General features: G+C 44.5%; 1 protein-coding gene across 6 annotated transcripts in view; it reads left to right on the top strand.

Annotated features, from left to right (window-relative positions):
- RGS6 (regulator of G protein signaling 6) overlaps positions 1 to 20,237 on the top strand; it is a 323,298-nt gene that overhangs the window by 252,672 nt on the left and 50,389 nt on the right. For all 6 annotated transcript variants that reach the window (XR_005597748.1, XR_005597746.1, XR_005597745.1 and 3 more), the window contains one exon: positions 4,434 to 4,620. Coding sequence is in view for 1 of the 6 variants with exons in the window: in XM_039535587.1 (XP_039391521.1) it covers positions 4,434 to 4,620 (187 nt within the window). In the remaining 5 variants the exon portion in view is untranslated. The remainder of the gene's footprint in view (positions 1 to 4,433; positions 4,621 to 20,237) is intronic.

Raw genomic sequence — 20,237 nt, 5'->3', positions numbered from 1 at the left:
ATGCACTTGGCTGGCTGATTTAGTTCCTTGAAATATTTTTACATTCCATTATTATTATTATTATAAGTATTAACATAATTCTTTGGAGACCCTGTCACGCACCAGGACCCCATTCTGCTAGATACTATACAAACACAGAATAAAAAGACAATCCCTGCCCCAGACAGCTCACAATCTAAGACAACAGATAGATACAGAAAAACTGCTGGGGAGTACCAGGAAACAATGACGGTACTGGTCAGCATGATTGACAGTGATCTCTGTACACCAGCAGTCTAACCATTGTCCAGTTTTATGTAAGCAAGCCACATAGCCCAGTTAAGGAGAGATTTGAAAGAGGATAACGAATTAGTTTTCTATATGTTTTCAGAGACATCCTTGCAAGCATGAAGGGCAACATAGAAAAAAGAACAAGGTGTTTGAATATGTAATAAGTGGGCAATGGAGGCAGGCATCACAGGCTGATTGGAGGTGGGAGTCAGCTATTTTATACTGAATGAGAAATGGTATGTAGGGTGGGGATTACTTGTGAAGTTCTGTGACAGTGAAGATAGTGAGCTTATATTTGATGGGATAGCAAAGAGGGATCCAGTGGAGGGATGCAAAGAGAGGGGTGACATGGTCAAAGTGACAGGCCAGGAAAATGATCTTTGCAGCAGCATTCTGAATGGATATGAGGAGGGGCAAGACTGCATTTTCCAAGCCAAAAAAACAAAGGATGTTGCAGTAATCGAGACACAAGGCGATGAGAACCTGGATGAGAGTTTTAGCTGTGTCGATGGATAGGAAAGGAGCAAATTGGACCCAAGTCGGCTCTCAGCTACACTGGTGTAAATCCAGATTCATTACACTGACTTCAGTGGGGCTACTGCACTCCTCTGTAATGGAGAGCAAAATTGGTCCTTTGAGTGGCAAACTGCCCAGGTAAGAACTGCAGGATTGGGCCCACTACACTCCTGGGTTTGGTTGAACTCTATCACTTATTTAGTTACTGGCTGTTATTTATGTTAGAGCAGGAAAGTCCCTCCTTTTTCTTGCCTTTGATTTCACTCTTCTTTCTCTCACTCTTTTCTTTCACCTTTCTGTCACCATCTTTGAGCTGCAATTTCATTTGATTTTCTTGTTTTTTTGGAGCTCACGGAAGTATAGCAGCTTGCTGAGATGTTCAATCCTCCAGTCAGAAGGTTTTTCCCAGCTTCAAAGAGTGTCAGTTGGAAAGAGCTAAAAGGGATCATGGGAGACACCAAGTTTATCCAAGAGGAAGGGAAATTGTACTCCTGACCACAGACCTAAGTAGACAGCACATCCATCCTTTGTGTACAACGGCACTTAGATACTACAGTGATAAGCATGATACAAAAATCTGAATAGAATAGAAATGCGAAGTCTGACTGCAGCACACTAAAGCAGGTGTTTCTATGTGCTGATAGGATGGGAAATTTGTGACCAAAAATTGAAAGTATAGATTTTTGGTTTTCCGATGAAACATCAAAAATGGGGGGGAGGAGCAGAAATTAATTGAAAACCCAATTTTCTATTTAATAAAATGTTTATATGTGAAATTTTTGACCGGCCATAGCGTTTGCACCAAAATGCAATCGTACTATGGTGAATTTACAGGCGAGCTGAACAGAAGGCAATGCTGATGTCTGAGTTGTACTATGAGTTTCAGTTAGATTTATTAGTGGGATGATTACACTCTTTACTGAAAATGATGTAATGAAAATCTGAAACTTTACTGAAGTTGAAATGCCTTCACATTCAACATTCATTTCTCTAATCTTCTCTTGGCCACCAGAGGGCACAAAAACTCTATTTCTGAATTTACTGTGGGCACAGAGAAAACTTCTTTCTGCTTCAGCAGTGAGAATAATTTTTATGTCACATTTGCCTGGGTTGCAAATTGTACATAACCATTCAGGAGACTGGGATCAAAATCCTGCTCCTTTCTGTACTCTCATCCTAGAATATACCCACACATTACAACCAGATGGTGCACTGGAGGGAGCATTTACTTATTTATTTGTAAGTGCTCCCGAGCATGCTAGGTGCCTCACAAACAAGTAAAAAATCGCACATTTCCTGCCCACAGAACTAAAATGCAGAAATGAGAGCAGTTTCCAGGTGGAGGCTAGCGAGACACAATACAGGGAAGGAAGTATAAAGTTTATAAATATAGGACCAGACCCTCAGCTGAAGAGATCAGGGTGCAGGAAGGTGGCTTCTCCAGCCAGGGGTCAGTTCAGCAGCCTAAAGGCTGCTCTAAGTTACACCAGGTGCTGCAGTCTCTCTTAGGAATTGATGCATCGCTGCTCCATCCTATCCCTAGCACACCACTTTCCTGCAGCTCCATATCCCAGATACACTCCCTTTTGGGCAGCTTTCTGCAGTCTCATTTAACATTAAGGGGAAAAGATAGGCTATAGGCATGACACCCTTACAAACTAAGTGGACATCTTAAAAGAAGCAAGAGGAAATAAGGCCACATAGGACACCACAGCCAACCCAAAATAAAAATGTCTCCCTATTTTATAAAACTGATTGCTGAAATCCAACTTAGAGAACGTTGACTAAATGGCCTTGGTGCAGTCCCAGTGCATTTCACTGACAACATACTGCCATACTGTAGAGTGTGAGCAAATTGCAATTATATATATAAAAGAATCTATATAAGCATTACTCATTGTAAGTCAGGGTTACAGGATTAGGCCCCATGTGTACCAAAGTTCTGCAAAAGCCCCCGCAAATAGTCACCAACAGCAGCCAGTCATTTCATGTGAATTAGTTCAGGATAGTAAGTCATGCCTAGACAGGCTCCTCTGAGTACCATCGCCCAGTGATAGCCAGATAGGACAAGAACAGAAGGAGAAAGCTGGTGCTGTTGTTGGCTTGTCCCTGCCCTTCCTTTGTTCATGGCAATCCATGCCCATAACTTCCTGCTCAGTGTCTGCTGAATGTTACCCAGCAGACCTTCTATTTATTTATTTCAGCCCTGGCTCCACTCTGTTGCTACACTCCCAACTGCCTTGGTGTGGGTGCTACTTCCTGCATAGGTTTACATTATGCACTCAGGGCCAGATTTACACCTTATGCGCCTTTAGGCACAGCATCTTCAGTGCCTCTCCTGCCTACAGCTGACCTTTGCATTGCACACAGTTTTAGAGTGATAAGGTGCCCCTAGGCATGTGCCTACTGTACCTAATTGGAAATCCAACCCTGCATGCACTTGCTTGACCAATGGGTGCTGTTTGGAGGGAGACTATTTAGTCTGTGCTCCTTTTCCAGGGGGCTGTGCTCCCTTTAGTGTGACCATGCGGCTTTGCCCTGTTCCCTTTTTGCTAAGGGCTTCTTGTTTACTCTACATGTCTTAGCCAATGAATTGGCACACTTTCCCTCGTTCCCTGTCCCCCTGCAGTCACAACCTGAGAAGAAAGTTTTTACAGATTAAAACAGACCTTCTTTATAAATACAGTTTGACCCTGCACATTATATAGTATCTGTCCTGCATTATAATGTCCAAAGAGGACCACACCAGATTGCAATCTTATGGTTGTAATGAAGATGGCTTAAGCGATGAGCTAGTGTCATTTGTCTTGAGAATGAAAAATATTCATTGTAATGATCTGTATAAACTGTTGTTTATGCTGGTTGTGGCCCCACACAATTGTTCATCTTTGCAGTGTTCTTCATTTCAATTGGCTGGGTGCCTCTACTCTTCCTTGCCCATTGCAAGGGCTGTAGAGGAGGAGACCATGAATGGCCAGCCAATCAAGCTGCAGGAGGCTTAAAGGTCAAAGTAGCACAGCCCACTGCTGTCTCTCACAGATTTCACAGATGGATTAAGTACCTCAGTCTGGTGAGAGAGTTTGTAACAACAAGGAGCAGCAGGAGACGAATCTATTATTATGATACTGATCATAACAAGAGAGAAAATGGTGCAAATTCAGCTCACTCATGTAAGAAGTCCAGGTGTGTGTAGGAAAGGCCTGATACTGGCTAGGGAGTTGAGCAAGGAATATTATTTCTTTACAGTGTCATGGGATGGCCCAAGCTCACCAAGTTGTTTTCTTCGGCCTTCCTCTGAAACTCTGGATATTGACTATCCATTCTCCTGTAGCTGTATGGACCCTGCAGGGCTTCTAAGAGTGACAGCCTGTTTGTATGCCTATGGTCAGACATGCAGGGAAGTGGCACGTTTTGAATATGAAACATTCTAGAGTTACTTTTCCACCCCTCGGGATGTTTTAGTGGATTGGTGTAGAGCATGTTGGACCTCTCCAAGTCAAGTATGTAAATGGAGACACTGCAATTGACCCCACTAGGTGTAGGACCAGGACCCACTGGTTCAGGATTCTGCTAAGGTTGATCCACAAAGTTATTTCTGAGTTTTTTTCTTTTCTCTTTCTTCTCTGTTTTGTTACTTCCCGTAAAAGGTTTTGGTTGGCTGTCCAAGATCTCAAAAGACAACCTTTGCAGGATGTAGCCACCAGAGTGGAGGAAATCTGGCAAGAGTTTCTAGCTCCAGGGGCACAAAGCCCTATCAACCTGGACTCTCACAGCTATGAGAGAACAAGTCAAAACGTCCAAGACCCGGGAAGATACACATTTGAAGATGCCCAGGTTTGGATTTTGATTTTATTACTAGTAGAAAACTAGTAACTAAATAGCTAGTTTTATTGTAACTCCTTATATTTTACTATGGCAGCATTATTCACTTAATTTTAAGAAAAAAAAAGAGGTGCAGTTGGAAAGAACTTCAGTGATTTCAGTTCAGGCAGGGTGAACTGTATTACTCTAAATCTATTGGCTTTAACAGGCTAATACTCCACTGGAAACAAAGATGTTCCTAAACTGACAAATCTACAAGGAGTGCTAAGCTGGAGCAAAGTGTCAGGTCCAGGCCATGGGCAGGGTTGGAGTCAAGAGACGAGTAGCGGAGTCAGTGCTGAACGAGGTCAACATACCAGGAAGTTAGGATCAGACACCAGTTATAGAGAGGAGGTTAGATCCTGGAACCTCCATGGTCTCAAGTTCTAGTCCCACAGGTGCTTACATCACACACACACCCCCACTTCAGGCTCCCCATCAGAGTGGTACTGGTCCAGACTTGTTGGGGTGAGTTCTTTGGAACTCCCTCACCTGGAGCATGGACAAGGGAAGCACATTCTCAGGTGTGCTTTTCAGGACCGTAGTCTTCCCAGTCCATAAGATAGTACAGGTGGCCACATGTCTATTGGGAATCAAGGATGGCATGCACTTTGAACTACTCATGACACTGGATTTTGACTGGTGGTGGTGTGGTTTGCTTGGGGAAGGGATTATTAGTATAGGGCTTCAGAACTGAAATATAAAAAACTGGATGTATTTTGGGGACTGGAGAAGCTTGTAGTTTAAAGGTAACCAAGTTGATCCATTGTCAGATCTGGAAGGGTCCCAGGAACTGGTGATCCAGTTTTTGGGAGATTTTTGGGAGATTTTTTGCCACAAGCCACACCACCTGGCCTACTGTGAATGCCAGAGCTCCCTGTTATCAAAACGTGTACATGGGGAGGTAGCTATGCAGACATCCAGTAGCCAGAGCACTCCACACCAGAAGCAAGAGGTAAACTGTGGGCCTTGGTCTGAAACTATGTGGTCTGGAAGTCTGAGAAGATGAACTATGATTGGCCTCTGAGTTGGGCAGTAGTCTCAGCAAAGGAAAGATGGTTGCAGGGGATGAAGTAGGCCATTTAGTCAGATGGTCTACAACTGTGAAGCCTGCTGTGTGGCCATCAGACACTGGGAGTTCCTCAGTGAAGTCTAGGGTGATGGCAGACCAAGGCCTGGCTGGAATCTCTAGGGGTACTAAGGTGCCAAAAGATCTAGTCCCAGGCATTTTGGTACATGCACAGCACTCACAGGAGTCCATATAAGCTTGGACTTCAGCCTGTATGTGAGGCCACCAGAAAAAACGGGAATTCATGTCGGAGGTCTTAAGGTGGCCAAAATCATCTGCCAGCAGAATGCTGTAGCACAGTCATAGCACCTCCAGTCAGGGGGGGAGCTGTGCATCTTAGTCCCTAAGGGCATAGATTATGTTCCTTGGGTAAATGGGTCTTTTTTTGAGGCAGACCAGGTCTTGATGAATTGCAGCATTGACAAACTTACTAGGCTTGAGGAGGTAGGGAGCTCAGAGGTAAGTTCCTCAATTTCTCAGTAGTATTCCCCCTTTTGTGATAGAACCTCAGCTTTCCCATTTCAATTTCCTGGGTGGTAAGTGATTGTAAACTCAAATCAAGAGAAGAACAAAGCCCACCTTAACTGTCAAAGCTTGGGCTTTGCAGAGGTACTCAAGATTCTCATGATCAGTAAAAAAAAAAAGCTGTACTGGGTGCTGAGCTCCCTCAAAGGTGGTGACGCCATTCTTTAAAAGCAGTTTCGATTGTGAGTTGCTCCTTGTCCAATATTTCATAACTCATTTCTGTGGGGGTGAGTTTTCATAGAGTGGTATGGAAAGGGGACAGAAGGTATGCTGGGGTCGAAATCGCTGCAGGAGTACCACCCTGATTGTCACATTAGACATATCTGCTTCCATTATAAATGGGCAAGTCCATAGGCGCCAACTTTCCCTGGCACTGGTGGGTACTCATGCAACCCTGCCCCTGGCCCTGCCCTGACTGCACCCTTTCCCCGCCCCTTCCTTGCCTCCATTCCAACCCCTTCCCCAAAGTCCCCACCCCAACTCCGCCCCCTCCCTGCCCCTATTGGACCGCTTCCCCAAATCCCCGCCCCAGCCCCGCCTGTTCCCCGAGCGCGCTGCATTCCCCCTCAACCCCCCTCCCAGCGCTTACCACGCAAATCAGCTGTTTCGCAGAGCAAGCACTGGGAGCCAGGAGGAAAAAGTGGGCATGCGGTGCGCCCAGGGGAGGAGACAGAGGCGGAGGTGAGCTGGGGCGGGGTGGCGGGTCGGGGAGATGCCAGTGGGTGCTAAGCACCCACCAATTTTTCCCCAGGGGTGCTCCAGCCCCAGAGCACCCATGGAGTTGTTACCTATTGGCAAGTCGGAGCGGGATGTGCCATATTCGTGGCCATGGTGAAGGCTTGTCAAAAGCACACTGGGCTTCAGGCAACCAAGTGAACCAAACAGCTTTATGAAGGATGGAAGTTGTGGGGTCAGGGAGCTATTTGTTCAGAGAAATTGGTGGTGAATTGCCTATAAAAATTTGCAAAGTCCAGGAAGCACTGAATTTCTCAGGGGGTCCAGGATGTTGTCCAGGTGTGCAGGTCCATCTGAATACCCTCTGGGAAAATAATGTAATCCAAAAATTCAATGGTGGACTGGTTGAAGGTGCACTTCTGTAGTTTGGCATACAAATCATGCATCCATAGCCTCTACAGGATGGACCAGCCATGATGGTAGTGCTACTCAGGGCTCTCAGAAACACCAGTATATCAGTAAGGCATATGGTCAGGTATTGGTCCAGGATGTTCCTAATCGCATCATTTACAAAATGTTAAAACTTTGTGGGGGCATAGGTTAAGCCAAATGGCATTACTAGATATTCAGCCTGCCTGTATTGGGTTCAAAGAGCAATCTTCCATTCATCCCCAGGCCTTATGCACACTAGATTGTACATCCCTCAAAGATCTAATTTAGTGAAAATCCTGGCAGTCCTTAAGCAGTCCAACAATTCCAGGATGGGGGACGAGGGTACCGGTTATGAATAGTCACCTGATTCAGTGCACAATAGTCTGTGCAGAGGTGTACAAACCCATCCTTTTTTTGCACAAAGAGGATTGGTGCTCCTGTGGGAGAAGTAGATTGCAGAACAAAGCCTTTTTCAAGCTCTTCCTGGATATATGTTGTATATCAGTCCATAGGACACATTTGCCCCAGGTTGTAGGTCTATTGGACAATCATAATCCCTTTGTGGGTGTAGTAAATCTGCATTTTTCCAGGTAGTCCTGGGACTTGTCAAGGAGGCTGGGGTTCTGGTCTGTCATCTGGGCTCTTGCTTCCATCCAGCCCTGGGGCCCAGGGTGTAGGTCCCTGGGGGTTGGTTGGTGACAGTATTCAGAGGGGAAGCTAATGCTCTGCCACTGCCAGGAGATACATGGGTCATGTTGCTCTAACCAAGGAGTGCCAACATTATTGAGAAGAATGAGATCACAGAGTACATTATTTCACAGTGCCCTTCCACTACAGCTTCTAGGGAGAAAGTCTCTTGAGTCATCAGTGCTGATGATAGGAGCAGCCCAATCAATAAGGTCTGCTGTGGGTTTTGGCTGGAGAGGCATCTGGAGGGTTGGACTGCCTTAGTGTCTATAAAGTTCGCAGCAATGATGCAAGTACGGTGGTATAGTACGCCATACCAGTAAGATATTTATAGCTGGTACAACGTACCAGAAAGACACAGAAGGGTCCCAGCCCCTCCCCCAGCCCTTCCATGTAGCTGCATCTCCTGAGTCATCCTGCCTGGGTGCCCCGCCAGAGGACGGGACTGGGGGTGGTACAGCAGCCACGCCAGAGGAGCTGCCAGCGAGGGGCTGCCCATCGGCCCCATGTTCTGCTCCTTTCCCTGCTATGGTTCCAGAGAGTCCCATGCCGGCCACTCCTCTGGTGCTACTGTACTACCCCCAGCCCCACCATGCAGCTGTGTCTCCTGAGTACTCCTGCCTGGGGTCTGTACAGCAGAAGTCTCCAGCGCAGCAGGAGGAGGACAGAGTCCACCCGCACCCCCACCCCAGGTAACATGGGATGGATGTGGATCATGGGGAGGGGACGGGGAACACGAGGGGGCCCTGGGCTGGGGGCAGGGTGAGGGGGAGTCATGTCGGGGGGTGTCACATGCAGAGGTCATGTGTCCCCACCTTTATGTCCCTCCCATGAGTGCAGTGGACCAACAAAAAATGATTTCTATTTGTACCACTGAGCGCCAGAGTCTGTCATCACCAGTTGTGGGGGAATCTGCCTCATCTCCCTCACAACTGTAATGGCAATGGCAGGGGGCATTGGAAATATGGGGAGACCCCATGGTGTCTGGGTCAGCTTCTACTCAAGAGTTGAGGAGTGGTTTGTTCCAGAGCATAAAGCTCTGAGATGGACAGATGATAAGGACTTATCCTGGTGGTCCACAGTAAAAACAGAGGTTCAATGGCCATTAATGAGCTTTCTCCTCTGGGGTCAGGTGTCGGCAATCCAGGTCAATCTGCATGGGTTCAGGACTCAGTTCTACAAGCTTTGATGGAGCAGACAGATGTCGGGGCATTGGGCCATCCTTTCTTTCCTCCTCCTGCTCTCGCAGCCAAGAGTCGATGTGCAGGGCTCTAGGTGGGTGAGGTTTTCAACATGGGCTAGCTAATCTTTTACATCTTCACTGAGTCCCTATTGGAACTGGTGTAGTTGGGCTGCCTCATTACATTCACCATCATCTGCAAGTCATCTGAAGTAATCAGTGTAAGAGATGGCTGTCCCTTGCCCTTGACGAAGCTTCTGGAGGGCAGCGTCTGCAGAACGGATGTGGTGTGGGACATCGGAGATGGTTGAGAAGGCTGGCAGAAAGGTTTCCCAGCCGGAGAGCCCTGGGCTGTTCTGCTCTAACCAGTGGGAAGCCCAGCTGAGTGCTTTGCCAGTGAGAAGGCTGACTACTAGCCCCACCTTTGATCTGAGGGGTATGTGCAGGGGTAAAGTAGACAGAGCAACCTACATTGGTTCAGAAACCTGCAGAATTTCTGATGGTCCCTGTCAAACCATTCAGGCAGCAGCACTGCTCGTGCTGGTTCAGGCGATGGGTGGTCTGCTCGGGCATGTAGTATAGCTGCTTCTCCCTGAGAGCATGCTAGCTGCTCATGCAGGGTTTGTTCTTCAGCAGCAAGCAGCATCACCTGGGCCTGCGACCAGGTTAATGGCTCATGCAGGGTCTGTGCTGTGGTGGCAAACTGTGTAGCTTGGGTCTGTAGTCCAAGGTTCTCTGCTTGCAGGCAGGTAACTTGGTCTTGCAGGTCCCAGACCCTTGGGAGACCTCTAGTCGCAGGGTGGCCTGCCCTTTTCATCCTCTGTGGAGGAGAATGTATTGAAGTAGGGGGCCCAGAGGTGGTCTGAGCAAACTGTAAGGGCTGGGCCATGGGCACCTAGTGTGCACTGGTCAACTGCCAAGTTGCAGTCAGAAGATGAGTACTAGAGTCGAGCTGGGTCAGGATACCAGGAAGTCAGGGTCAGGTGCCACGTTGCAGACAGGAAGCCAGTAGCAGAGTCAGGGACAAGTCAAGGTTTAAGGTTCACAGTAAGGCAAGGTCTGGAACAGAAGCAAGCAGGCAGTCTACGTCATTGCTCAGATAGCTCCTGTGATGGCTTCCTGGTTTACATACTGGCATGCAGGGCCAGCTCAGGTTATTTTGCCGCCCCAAGTGTTGAAGGGAACGAGGGGAGAGGGGAAGGCCGCGATCAGCAGCACTTCAGCGGCAGCTCAACCATGCCGCTTCATTTCTTGTCGGCAATTCAGCAGCGGATCCTTCACTCTGAGAGGGACTGAGGGACCCACTGCCATATTGCCGCTGAAGACCCGGACGTGCCGCCCCAAGCACCTGCTTCGTTCGCTGGTGCCTGGAGCCGGCCCTGATGTCATGAGCCAATCAGAGGGATGGGGTGTGCACACTCCAGCCCCTCTGAGTGGTACTTCCTGCAGTGTGTAGCTTCACAAAGTCCCCCAGCAGAAAATCAGCCAGAGCTTGCAGTGGTGATGTGGAAGCATCAGTTGCCTAGAACCACCACAGTCTCAGGTTTTAGCCCTCCAGGTACTTACACAAGGTCTCAAACAAAACAGGGAAGAAAAAAAACCTATACAGTACAATAAGTCTTTCTGACCTCCCTACCCCAAACAGAATATACCTCCCTGTCAGAGGCTCTCAGAAGAACTGAAGTCATATCAAAATCCCAGAGTAATGTATATATAACTTCTGTTTATAAAAACCACTACACTCAATTGCAGCAACTCCATATAGTCCAACAGGAAACATGTTTCTCAGACCATGCCCCTAGAAAAAAAGATAGGAGAGTGAACCATAAATTGCATTAATCATTCCAGTAAAGGGCTCCAGATTTATCAGGGCAAATTTGCAGATAAACTGTGAACAGAAAATATGTTTAGGAGAAGAAATAATATATGATAAAATGGTGCAGACTAGAACAAAACTGTCTAACCTTTTAAAACACTGAAAGGACATTATATAAAGAAGTAAAAAGGAGAAATGGAAGAGCAAATAAGATCAGGAAAACAATGGAGAGAGATATTATCTATAAAAGAGGCAAAGTGAAAACTACAACAAATGTAATGGATGGGCCCTTATTTTAAAAAATCAGCATTGTAAAGTGATGCTCCAAAATGCAGCACTAACACTGCTGTCAGCTGTGATGTATTTTGGACCATAACTGTAGAGTAGTGCTTTTTATAAGGTTGGGAGAGGAATCTTCAAACTTTAATCAAGTGCTTTATTCCTCTGTAGCTTGGTCACGAGTCAGAAGGGGTGTGTGGGCAGCCTCCAGCATAAATTAAAGCAGCCTGAAAGCAGAGGATTCCCCCTTGTGACAGGAGATTAACAGTGCATACCTTTTTTCCTCAGCCATACCCCAAAACAGGTGACCAGGAGCTGTGGTTTCTCTGTGTCACCTGCAGATTCCCTTTAAGCAGGAGAAATTGTGATGGGAAAATATAGCCCAAAGTGATTACAGACACGACAAGAGTGAGTGCCAAAGAAAATTATTAATATAAGTAGAATTATTATTAAGAAGTCCATCTTGCTTTCAATAAACTTTTTAATTGGAAGAAGGTGGCAGAAAATCTAGACTTGGACTGATCAATTTCAATTTTAATTGCTGCCCAAAGGGAGCTAATAAAATCAAATGGGAGTTCTTAAGACAAGTTTTTGTTAAATGTGGTCACCTTCTGATAGATTTTGATTCCCCCACTTTCTGTTGCAGTTAATGGAAATATTCCCATGACCAAGAGATTCAATGAGTCAGAGGTGCTGTCCTGTAATCTCCTGTATTCTAGTTGGAGATCAAATCAAAAACAAAGATAGAATTCAGAGTGAGTTCATAGGGATCATGTATCCAAGTTATCTGCTTGTGCACTGTAGATGACTTCTAATAGTTCATAGCCCTCAGAAAGCCATACTACTAATTTCTGAGTTAATTGGCAAATTAACTAAGGAGGCTAAATAATGAGAAAAAGCAGACATAGGAGGTAACATAAATGCCATATGCCTAGTGGAAAATTAGAATATTGGAGCTACCATGGATTCACCCTGGAGAACGGCAGATTCTGTTTGCACTGCCAGCTTTCACAGGGGCTCCATGTGAAGATGGTTGCTTTAAGGTATGGTATGGGCTCAACTGGAGCTTCGTCAGCGGAGGCTCCACATAGCGTACCATGAGCACCCTAACTACATCCCTTCCTCAGTCAACATTGCCCCCTTGTGAGACCTTGTGTTGGCTGTCTCCAAAGCCCTGGCATGTTGTGGGCACCTTTCCATTATCATAGTGTACAGGCACTAAGATCCCATGAGAGTTCAACATATCACATTCCTGTGGTGTCAGCCAGACATAATCAGTCAAAACATACCAGTGGCAGGGAGGCAGAAATGTGACTGTTACGTTAAAACTACACAAGATAGGGGACAGAATAAAACAATGTGAAAGTCCTGATATAAGGAGAGACAAAACCAGTTTACCAAACAGTGCATTCATTAAATGCCAATGACTTAGAGATGCTCTACGAGGGAATTGAGGGTTGGCTCAGCTGAGAAAAGACAAACACTATATCTGAATTAAGAAAATAGGAAAAGGTGACCATGGAGTAGTATCTTGCCTGTATGCTGAATTATGAGATGGCATCTGTACAAAATGCCAGCAGCACACTGGAAAAACTGGGAAGGAATGTTGGCATAGGAATAAAAGGAATATGACAAAATGTGGTTCAAACTACTGAACACATGAGAACCAAAAATTCAAACTGTAGCATATTATTGTTATAATTCATTTATATAACACTGTAAATGTACACAACACTTTACAGAACATAGCTTCCCTGAACTAGGAACTTATACAGAAAAGCTACAGCCACACAGAACAACAAGGGAGGCTAAGAAAGCATTGTCAATGAGCCCCAGGCAAAACCTCTTGATCCAAGTCCCACCCCTACCCCCATTTTCAGGGGGGTTGAATTTTGCTGATGGCCCCTAACTTTATACTGAGCTGTACAAAAATCTTAGATCCAAACATCCTTGAACTTTGAAGTACTTATAATCCAGATCTAAATTTTAGATAAATTTAGTGTTCATTACAGTGGTCCCAATAAGATAGCTTTAGGCACGAGTAAGTATTTTGCCACCTTTCCCTCACTCAGTTTTGCTAACGTGACTCAATCCAGCCCTCCAAAGCTCCCCCGCCCCCCTCTGATATTTTACTCATGTATTCCTACACTGCTCTGTTTATGCCATCCATCCTGCCTTGTAGCACCTCTTGCTATGCCAGTCACATCCCAGTTCCCCATCCATCTTTGCCAGTACACTAAAGTCCTATCTAGCCCTGTTCTATGCTATTCCACTCCTGAGCCCAGCTCCCCACTCCCACCCTGATACTTTTACAGGTGCAGCTCCTTCATCTGCACAACCCACATTGCTCATCCTGCCCTGATCCCCGATATACACAGCTATGCTAATGCTCCTCAACCGTGATCTGCAGCATCTGTTGTTATTCCAGTCCTGGGCTCCTCTGCAGGAGACACTGCCAATTTAAATGATTATTTTCTGCTCTGAGACAACTGTCCACTAAGCAAAAGATTATAATGCTCAAAACAGTGTTCACTTGGGACTAAAGCAGTTTTTAATACAAGGACACCATGGGGAAAGGTCAGCTCAGTTAAACCAGTACACCGCTTAGCAAGTTCTAAACTCTCAGAACAGGTATCAGCATCACTGAGCAACCAGTGTGACGCCCCAAGACATGACACTGCCAGGGTCAACTCTGGAAAGTAAATTGGTACTAGTGTATCCAAACATCCCCCTTCTGCAAATTAAGCTGCTGATCACCAACCCATTTTTTACTTGAGGTAGAAGTAGGGGCTTAGTTATGTGACACACAAGCTCAGCTTTCTCCTGACATTCTTTGGGTTGTTTTTTAATAAACTCCATTTTATGTTTTTTTCAAATTTGTATTAGGTTCCTAGCCAGTTGAAATGTCCTCTAGTCTTCAGAGAGCCATTGATCTATGTTCCATTCTCATAGGCTATGGCATTGTGAACCAACAGCACAAGAATGCACTGCGTTTCCTGATATTAATGCTTGGTTGTAGGACATTTCCTGGTAGATTCTGGAGCCATGCATACTTTAATAGAATGTGCCACATAGTTGCCCTTGAGGTTTCTTTTTTGTATGGTTAGTTGGAATTTTGGTGGTGTTTGTTTTCTGGTTTGATAAATCAAACAGATATTTTAGATTTATGTTCAATTACCTGAGGTAATCAGCTATTGCTTACTAAGGAGATGATTTAGGGAAATTCAGTTCTAATCCCAGCTCAATTAAGGGTTTAACTGTACTGCTCGGATACTTACTTCCCAAGCAGAGATAGATCATTGTGCCAAACTCCGTGCTGTTCAGACTAGAGATGCACCTGGCCCGTGACGTTTGGATCCAAGTCCAGATCTCAGCAGCCCCAAATTTGGATCCAGTTTGTTCTGGGACATTATAGAGATAGGAACTTCTACAAAATTTTCAAGCAATCAGGCTTTCATTTTGATTCCATCTTTAGCTGAGACTATTACTGTAATAATGTTAGGACCATGTTGAACTCAGACATTAAAAGTAAACACTTAATGGGTTAATGGAGATGTTCTCCAAGTATGGGGTGGACTCTCTCAGAGGTTCTCTCTTTCAGGAAGAAGGGGAAATGAAAGAGAGAGAGAGAGAGAGAGAGAGAGAGAGAGTGTGTGTGTGTGTGTGTGTGTGTGTGTGTGTGTTGGTTGTTTGGTGTTTTCACGCAAGGAAGAAATGACGCAAGCAGACGAAGGGCAGCATATTGCATGTTGCCCATTCAGTAGACAGATGTCTTTCTGATGGGTCTTGAGTAGAAATGATTGGAAGAAAGGAAAGTTTTAAAAGAATACACCTTTGCAGAACTGCAATGTTTTTTGTCCAAAACCCTTAGGGCACTTTACAAACAATTTAATCATATCTTTCAACCCCCGCTCATGTACCCAGCCCACATACACACTCACTCCTGTAAAGGAAAGTAAGTAGAATTATCCCCAGTCTTTAGATGGGGAAACTGAGCCAGTACAGAGAAGTTCAGAGATTGGTCATGGTCAGAGAGCAAGTTAATGACAAAGCATGGAACAGAACTCAGGAGTCCTGGCTCAGTCTTTTGCTGCTATCGCCAGACTACACTGTTTTCCTAATTAACATTCTCAGTTATTAAACTTTTTGTGATATCCTTCTTTGGAAGAGACTGTGCACAAAGCTGGTGTAGTGTTCTCCCCTGCTCCTTTGGCTGTGTCCAGCTCCTTTGGGCTGTAGGGGGCAACACTTCCTTCCATTTCTCTCCAATTTCTCTACCCATGTGTGGTCTATTGTGATTGCAGAAGTATAGCTCTCCCCAGAACCCTCACCATGTATGTCTGTCTTTTAAGCTTATGTTAATATGCAGACCAAAGGATGAATAAATTCCCTGTGGATTTCACAGAGCAGCCTATCACCAAACATCATGAATCTAATGGGAGATCATCTTCAGGGGAACAATTAAGTATAAGTACTAAATAGTGAAAATCAGGAAAGTGAAGGTGAAGGGTTAGATTTGAGTCCCTGTTACTGTAGAAGCAGAAGACAAAAGATACCAACCAGGGTTCTGCATAGTAGATGGTATTCAACAAGGAATTCTTTCAGTTTCCTGACTCTTTTAAAAAGAACGCATGTGCATGCCACAAATCTTGAAGTAGTTCATGGTTTTGAAATGATTTTCATTTTGAATTTGTTGTTCAGTATCCATATTTTGCAACTGGACCGATGGACTTGAAATCTCACCACTTCATGCTAAGTGACATATTGTCCTGAAGTCTGAAATGACAGCCTTTGTCAAGCTAATGTCTTTCTGCAAGATGAGAACTCAATGATTGACTCCCTTCCTGTACTGCACAAGGGTTAGGAAGAGGGCATAAGGAACGAGCTCCCACCTTGTACATTCAGTAATATAGGATCTCTTCAAAGCGCTTGAGAATGAGATGAGAAGTACACCGGCCAATGTGTTTTCCACATAGCATTTCCCCAAGGAACAGTGGTGTGTAGATTACTGGGCATACTAGCTTCCTGTGCCGCAAACAATATCAGCTCCTCCAGGATGACTCAACATCGAACTTCTGAAGCCAAAATCTGATCTGAGATCTATAGTCAGAGCATATAAACATATGATGATACTTTGCAATAACTTGTGAATAGCACAAATCTGCCCATAGACCCAGCATGCGTTCACTTATCGCCAAAAGGGCTGACATAATTTATCACAATAGGGACACTTTTTTTGTATGTAACCCCTGCCGTTGACAGTGTTGTATGATATTTGCTATTGTACGCTACTTCCATAGGGCCAAATCCTGACCCTCCACTCTCACCCCTGGGAATGCCCAAAATGCAGTAAAATGACACTTCTGCTGCGGAGGGACTCCAAATATCCCTGCACACAATGAAACTCAGCTTTGTGGTAGTGTTCTCTTCATGGGAACCTGGAAAGGGAAGTGGCAGATGGGTCGGGGCTATGGCAAAGTCTTGACCAGTAAGTTCAAGAACCTTGTGTATCAGCTGGACAACATGTGTGGGGGTGCAGTGGGCTATGGCCACTGCTACAGTTTATGGAGGCTTCACTATACAGTGTCTCCTGGTTGAAAGGGGATTCCATTCCCTGCAGAACCTGCCTCCTCCATGAGGCAAAGCCTGTTCACTCAGGCTTTTTGCCAAGGACCAGGATTTCGCCATATTGTGAGAATCAACTTCTTAGCAATGATCATTGCTCTCAAAACCTAAAGCTGCTCATATGACATTAGAATACTGAGTCCACTCCTGTCTCCCAGGAGAGCTATTTTTATATTTAGCTCTAAATCCTCCTGTAGTACGAAGCTGACCTCTGGATTGTACCAAATTCCAGAACTCTGCGCCTTTGCACGCTCCCACAATGAACATGTAAAGAACATCTAGCAGTTTTGCACTTCTACCATATATTTGATAGTGAAAAACCAACTATCAAATAGATTTCCAGTAGCTCTGATGCTAAAGATACATTATACTGCATTACCATCATACGTTATAAACTAACCGTAAAGCTTTACATTGTATTTCCAACTATGGATCTATAGGGCTAAGCAGCAGATTCCTGTACATTATTCAAAATGAGCTCTGAATGCTTAGGGTATTTCTTTTTCTCCATCACTACCTTACTGTACCTTCATCCCAATGTTTAGTTCAATCATCGTTTTATGCTTTTCTAGTTTAGCAACGAGGTAAGTCCATATTATGATCTAATTACACATCAGTTGTTAAATAACAGAATCACTTGTTTGAGTGCAAAGGAAAACCAAGAGCTAAAACTTCAGATGTGATTTATTGTGTCACTTAAATAAAAGAATAACTTGAGAATGGACAAATAGATTTTTCTCAAATTTTCCAGAGCAGTTCACTCTCAGGCAAAGACCTTTTGTGTCAATTACCAGCCTGAAACATTTCTTTTCTAAACTATAAATCTCTCAAAATCTAGGGCTCTAACAGAGTCTACAATGATCATTTAACCGTAGCGATGTTAGCTAGCACCACTCTAGTTATCCAGTGGGCTCAAGCAGGGAACTTTGTAATTTTGCTTTAGTTGGTGCATGCAGACACTGCTAAAATGATTACACAAAGGTAGTCTGAAAAGGGGGGGAAAGGGAAGAAAATTGAAAATGCAGTGGAAACAAGAAAAAAGCAAATGCAGAAGAATGGGGTTTTTTGTGTGAGGGCTATGGAAGGCTAAGGGTATTTTGAATGAAAACCCTTTGAGTTTTTAATGGGTGTCTTTCTTTTAGAGTATAATAAGGTTAGGTCCGTCCCTCTGCTACATATTTCATGCATACTCTGAACTACATCTGCTACCAATTGCTTCTGCTTCTGGTGCTGATGTGGCAATTCCTCCTACCTAATCTGAATCAAGTTGCAGTGCAGTTCTCAATACTCAGGTAGACTAAATGGTGATCAGATAAGAGTGCTTATTAAGAACATTAAGTTCAGCAATGACACAGAAAAGTTTTAAATGTTGTAACTGACTCTCCTCCAGGGTTTGTTCTGTTCTTTTATTGCATGTAGCTTGCTGATGATCCCTGGGTCTGTGTTTGTGCTGTTGTGCTACAAGAATCCTGTAAGCCAGGGCAGGATTCCAGAGGACAAGCTGAAGGAATGTAATGTGAAGCCTGTGGAATTTACAGGGTGCACAGGCCTTGTGTAGATCCTCTGTTAAGGGGCAATTTTTTTATTCTAAAAGAATGTTTTATACTCCAAATGTGATAGAAACTGTACCTTAAAACACACAGGGTATAGACAATCTCAAGATGTGTCTTTGTCCATCCAAACATCTACAGACAAGCATTAGCTTCTGCTTACTCCTAAATATATACCAGAATGTGGGGCACTTTGTTAACAAGGTAGAATCTGGGGGCATATGGGAATGCCATCTGAGTTGGAAGGTTGCAAGAACATTATACTTGAGCCCAGAAGTCTACAAGACCCCAAAATCTTGGCCTTTGTGTAGATTTTGCACCAGGCAGGGAGCACATGAGATTTTGGATGGATATAAAAAAACAACAACCCACTTTTCAACCAGAGAAACTGCCCTTCTCTTGTACATACAATTCAGAGAAAATAGCCAAGTTTTCCCACTAGAAAGGACGCTTTGAATGAAGAAAATGCTTGCTGAGCGCTATCAGGTACCCAGCCTAGAAGAGTGCATTATAAAATTATTTTTTAAATCACTCAGCCGTTTCCAACATCCTTGTCTGGTATTCCCAAGGTCCTGGTTGGTTGGCCGGCTGCCACCCTCTGCCCTAGTCAGGGTCATTGTACTTTGATTGCTTACGGGAGGGGGAGGGAGAGACTTAAGATCTTGTTGCAACACATTGATTTGAAGCAGGTGCAGCTTTGAGACAGCTTCTGCTATCTCATCCACCTCCCACATTCCCGTCTGGATTTCCAACTTTGATTTTTTTTTCTTTCCTCTCTTGTCAAGAAAATTTACAAAGCTTGTCCTTCATCTCTTTCCAAAGATGTGGCATGTGAAGGGAAAACAGCAGAGGGGTGCTGCGTCTTATCAGGGTTTACTTCCCCACACGTCAGCTGTCAGCCATAGCTGGGGCGTGATTTCCTTTCGGTCTCTCATAACTCTCGTAAAGAAAGTTTCCCTGATTTACTACCTAGTTGGTCCTTTGTTTTCTAATCCACAGAAGTGTCAACATTTTCCTTTTTTAAATTTACTATTTATTTTCACATTTACAGTGTAACATATGTTGCAACAGCAACTGAGCAATTATTTGCAAAATTTAACAGACAATATATAAAGCTATGCACAGAGAATATGGGATGGAACCGGTACATCTCCGGCAGCATGTAGTATTCTTCAGACTGGAGAAGAGACAGAATTCACATGTAGTAAACACAAAAGGGATACTTTATTCAGAATGCTGGGTATACACAGACCTGTAGCTCCCAGCAGCTCGATTTCAGAGGCTGGGGAGCAAAGACTGTCGTCTGGAGATACTGTACAGTCTCAGAGAGTAGAAGCAAGTTGCCTGCACTACCTCTGGGATCTTTTAGGAGAAAAAGTTAACCTACAGAAGGGCTGTTCTAATCGTGCTCACTAGACCATTAGAGTCTAGTGAGTGAGTGAGTGAACAAATGATACCCGTAGATCTAATCAGCCTGGATACTTTACCTTAGTTCGTTTGCTAGAGGATGATAATTAACTATATGTATAATTCATTCTTAGATATGATCATGTCACTCCTATCTAGTAATGGAGCCATATACCCTAAAAAAATCTAACCGTAAAACAGATTGTTATGAGCACATCACCTCAGTGCTCTATTCTCTACACTTCAAGGTCTTTGTCCTGATAGTCAAATTCCTTCATAAATTTGGCCCAAGGTGCATGAGAGATTCTCTCTGCATCCATAACCATAGCCTCCTGCAACATCTGC

This window comes from Mauremys reevesii, linkage group 4, assembly GCF_016161935.1.
Source record: "Mauremys reevesii isolate NIE-2019 linkage group 4, ASM1616193v1, whole genome shotgun sequence".
Taxonomy (NCBI): Eukaryota; Metazoa; Chordata; order Testudines; family Geoemydidae; genus Mauremys; species Mauremys reevesii.
This window is presented reverse-complemented; position numbering and strand designations above follow the sequence as displayed.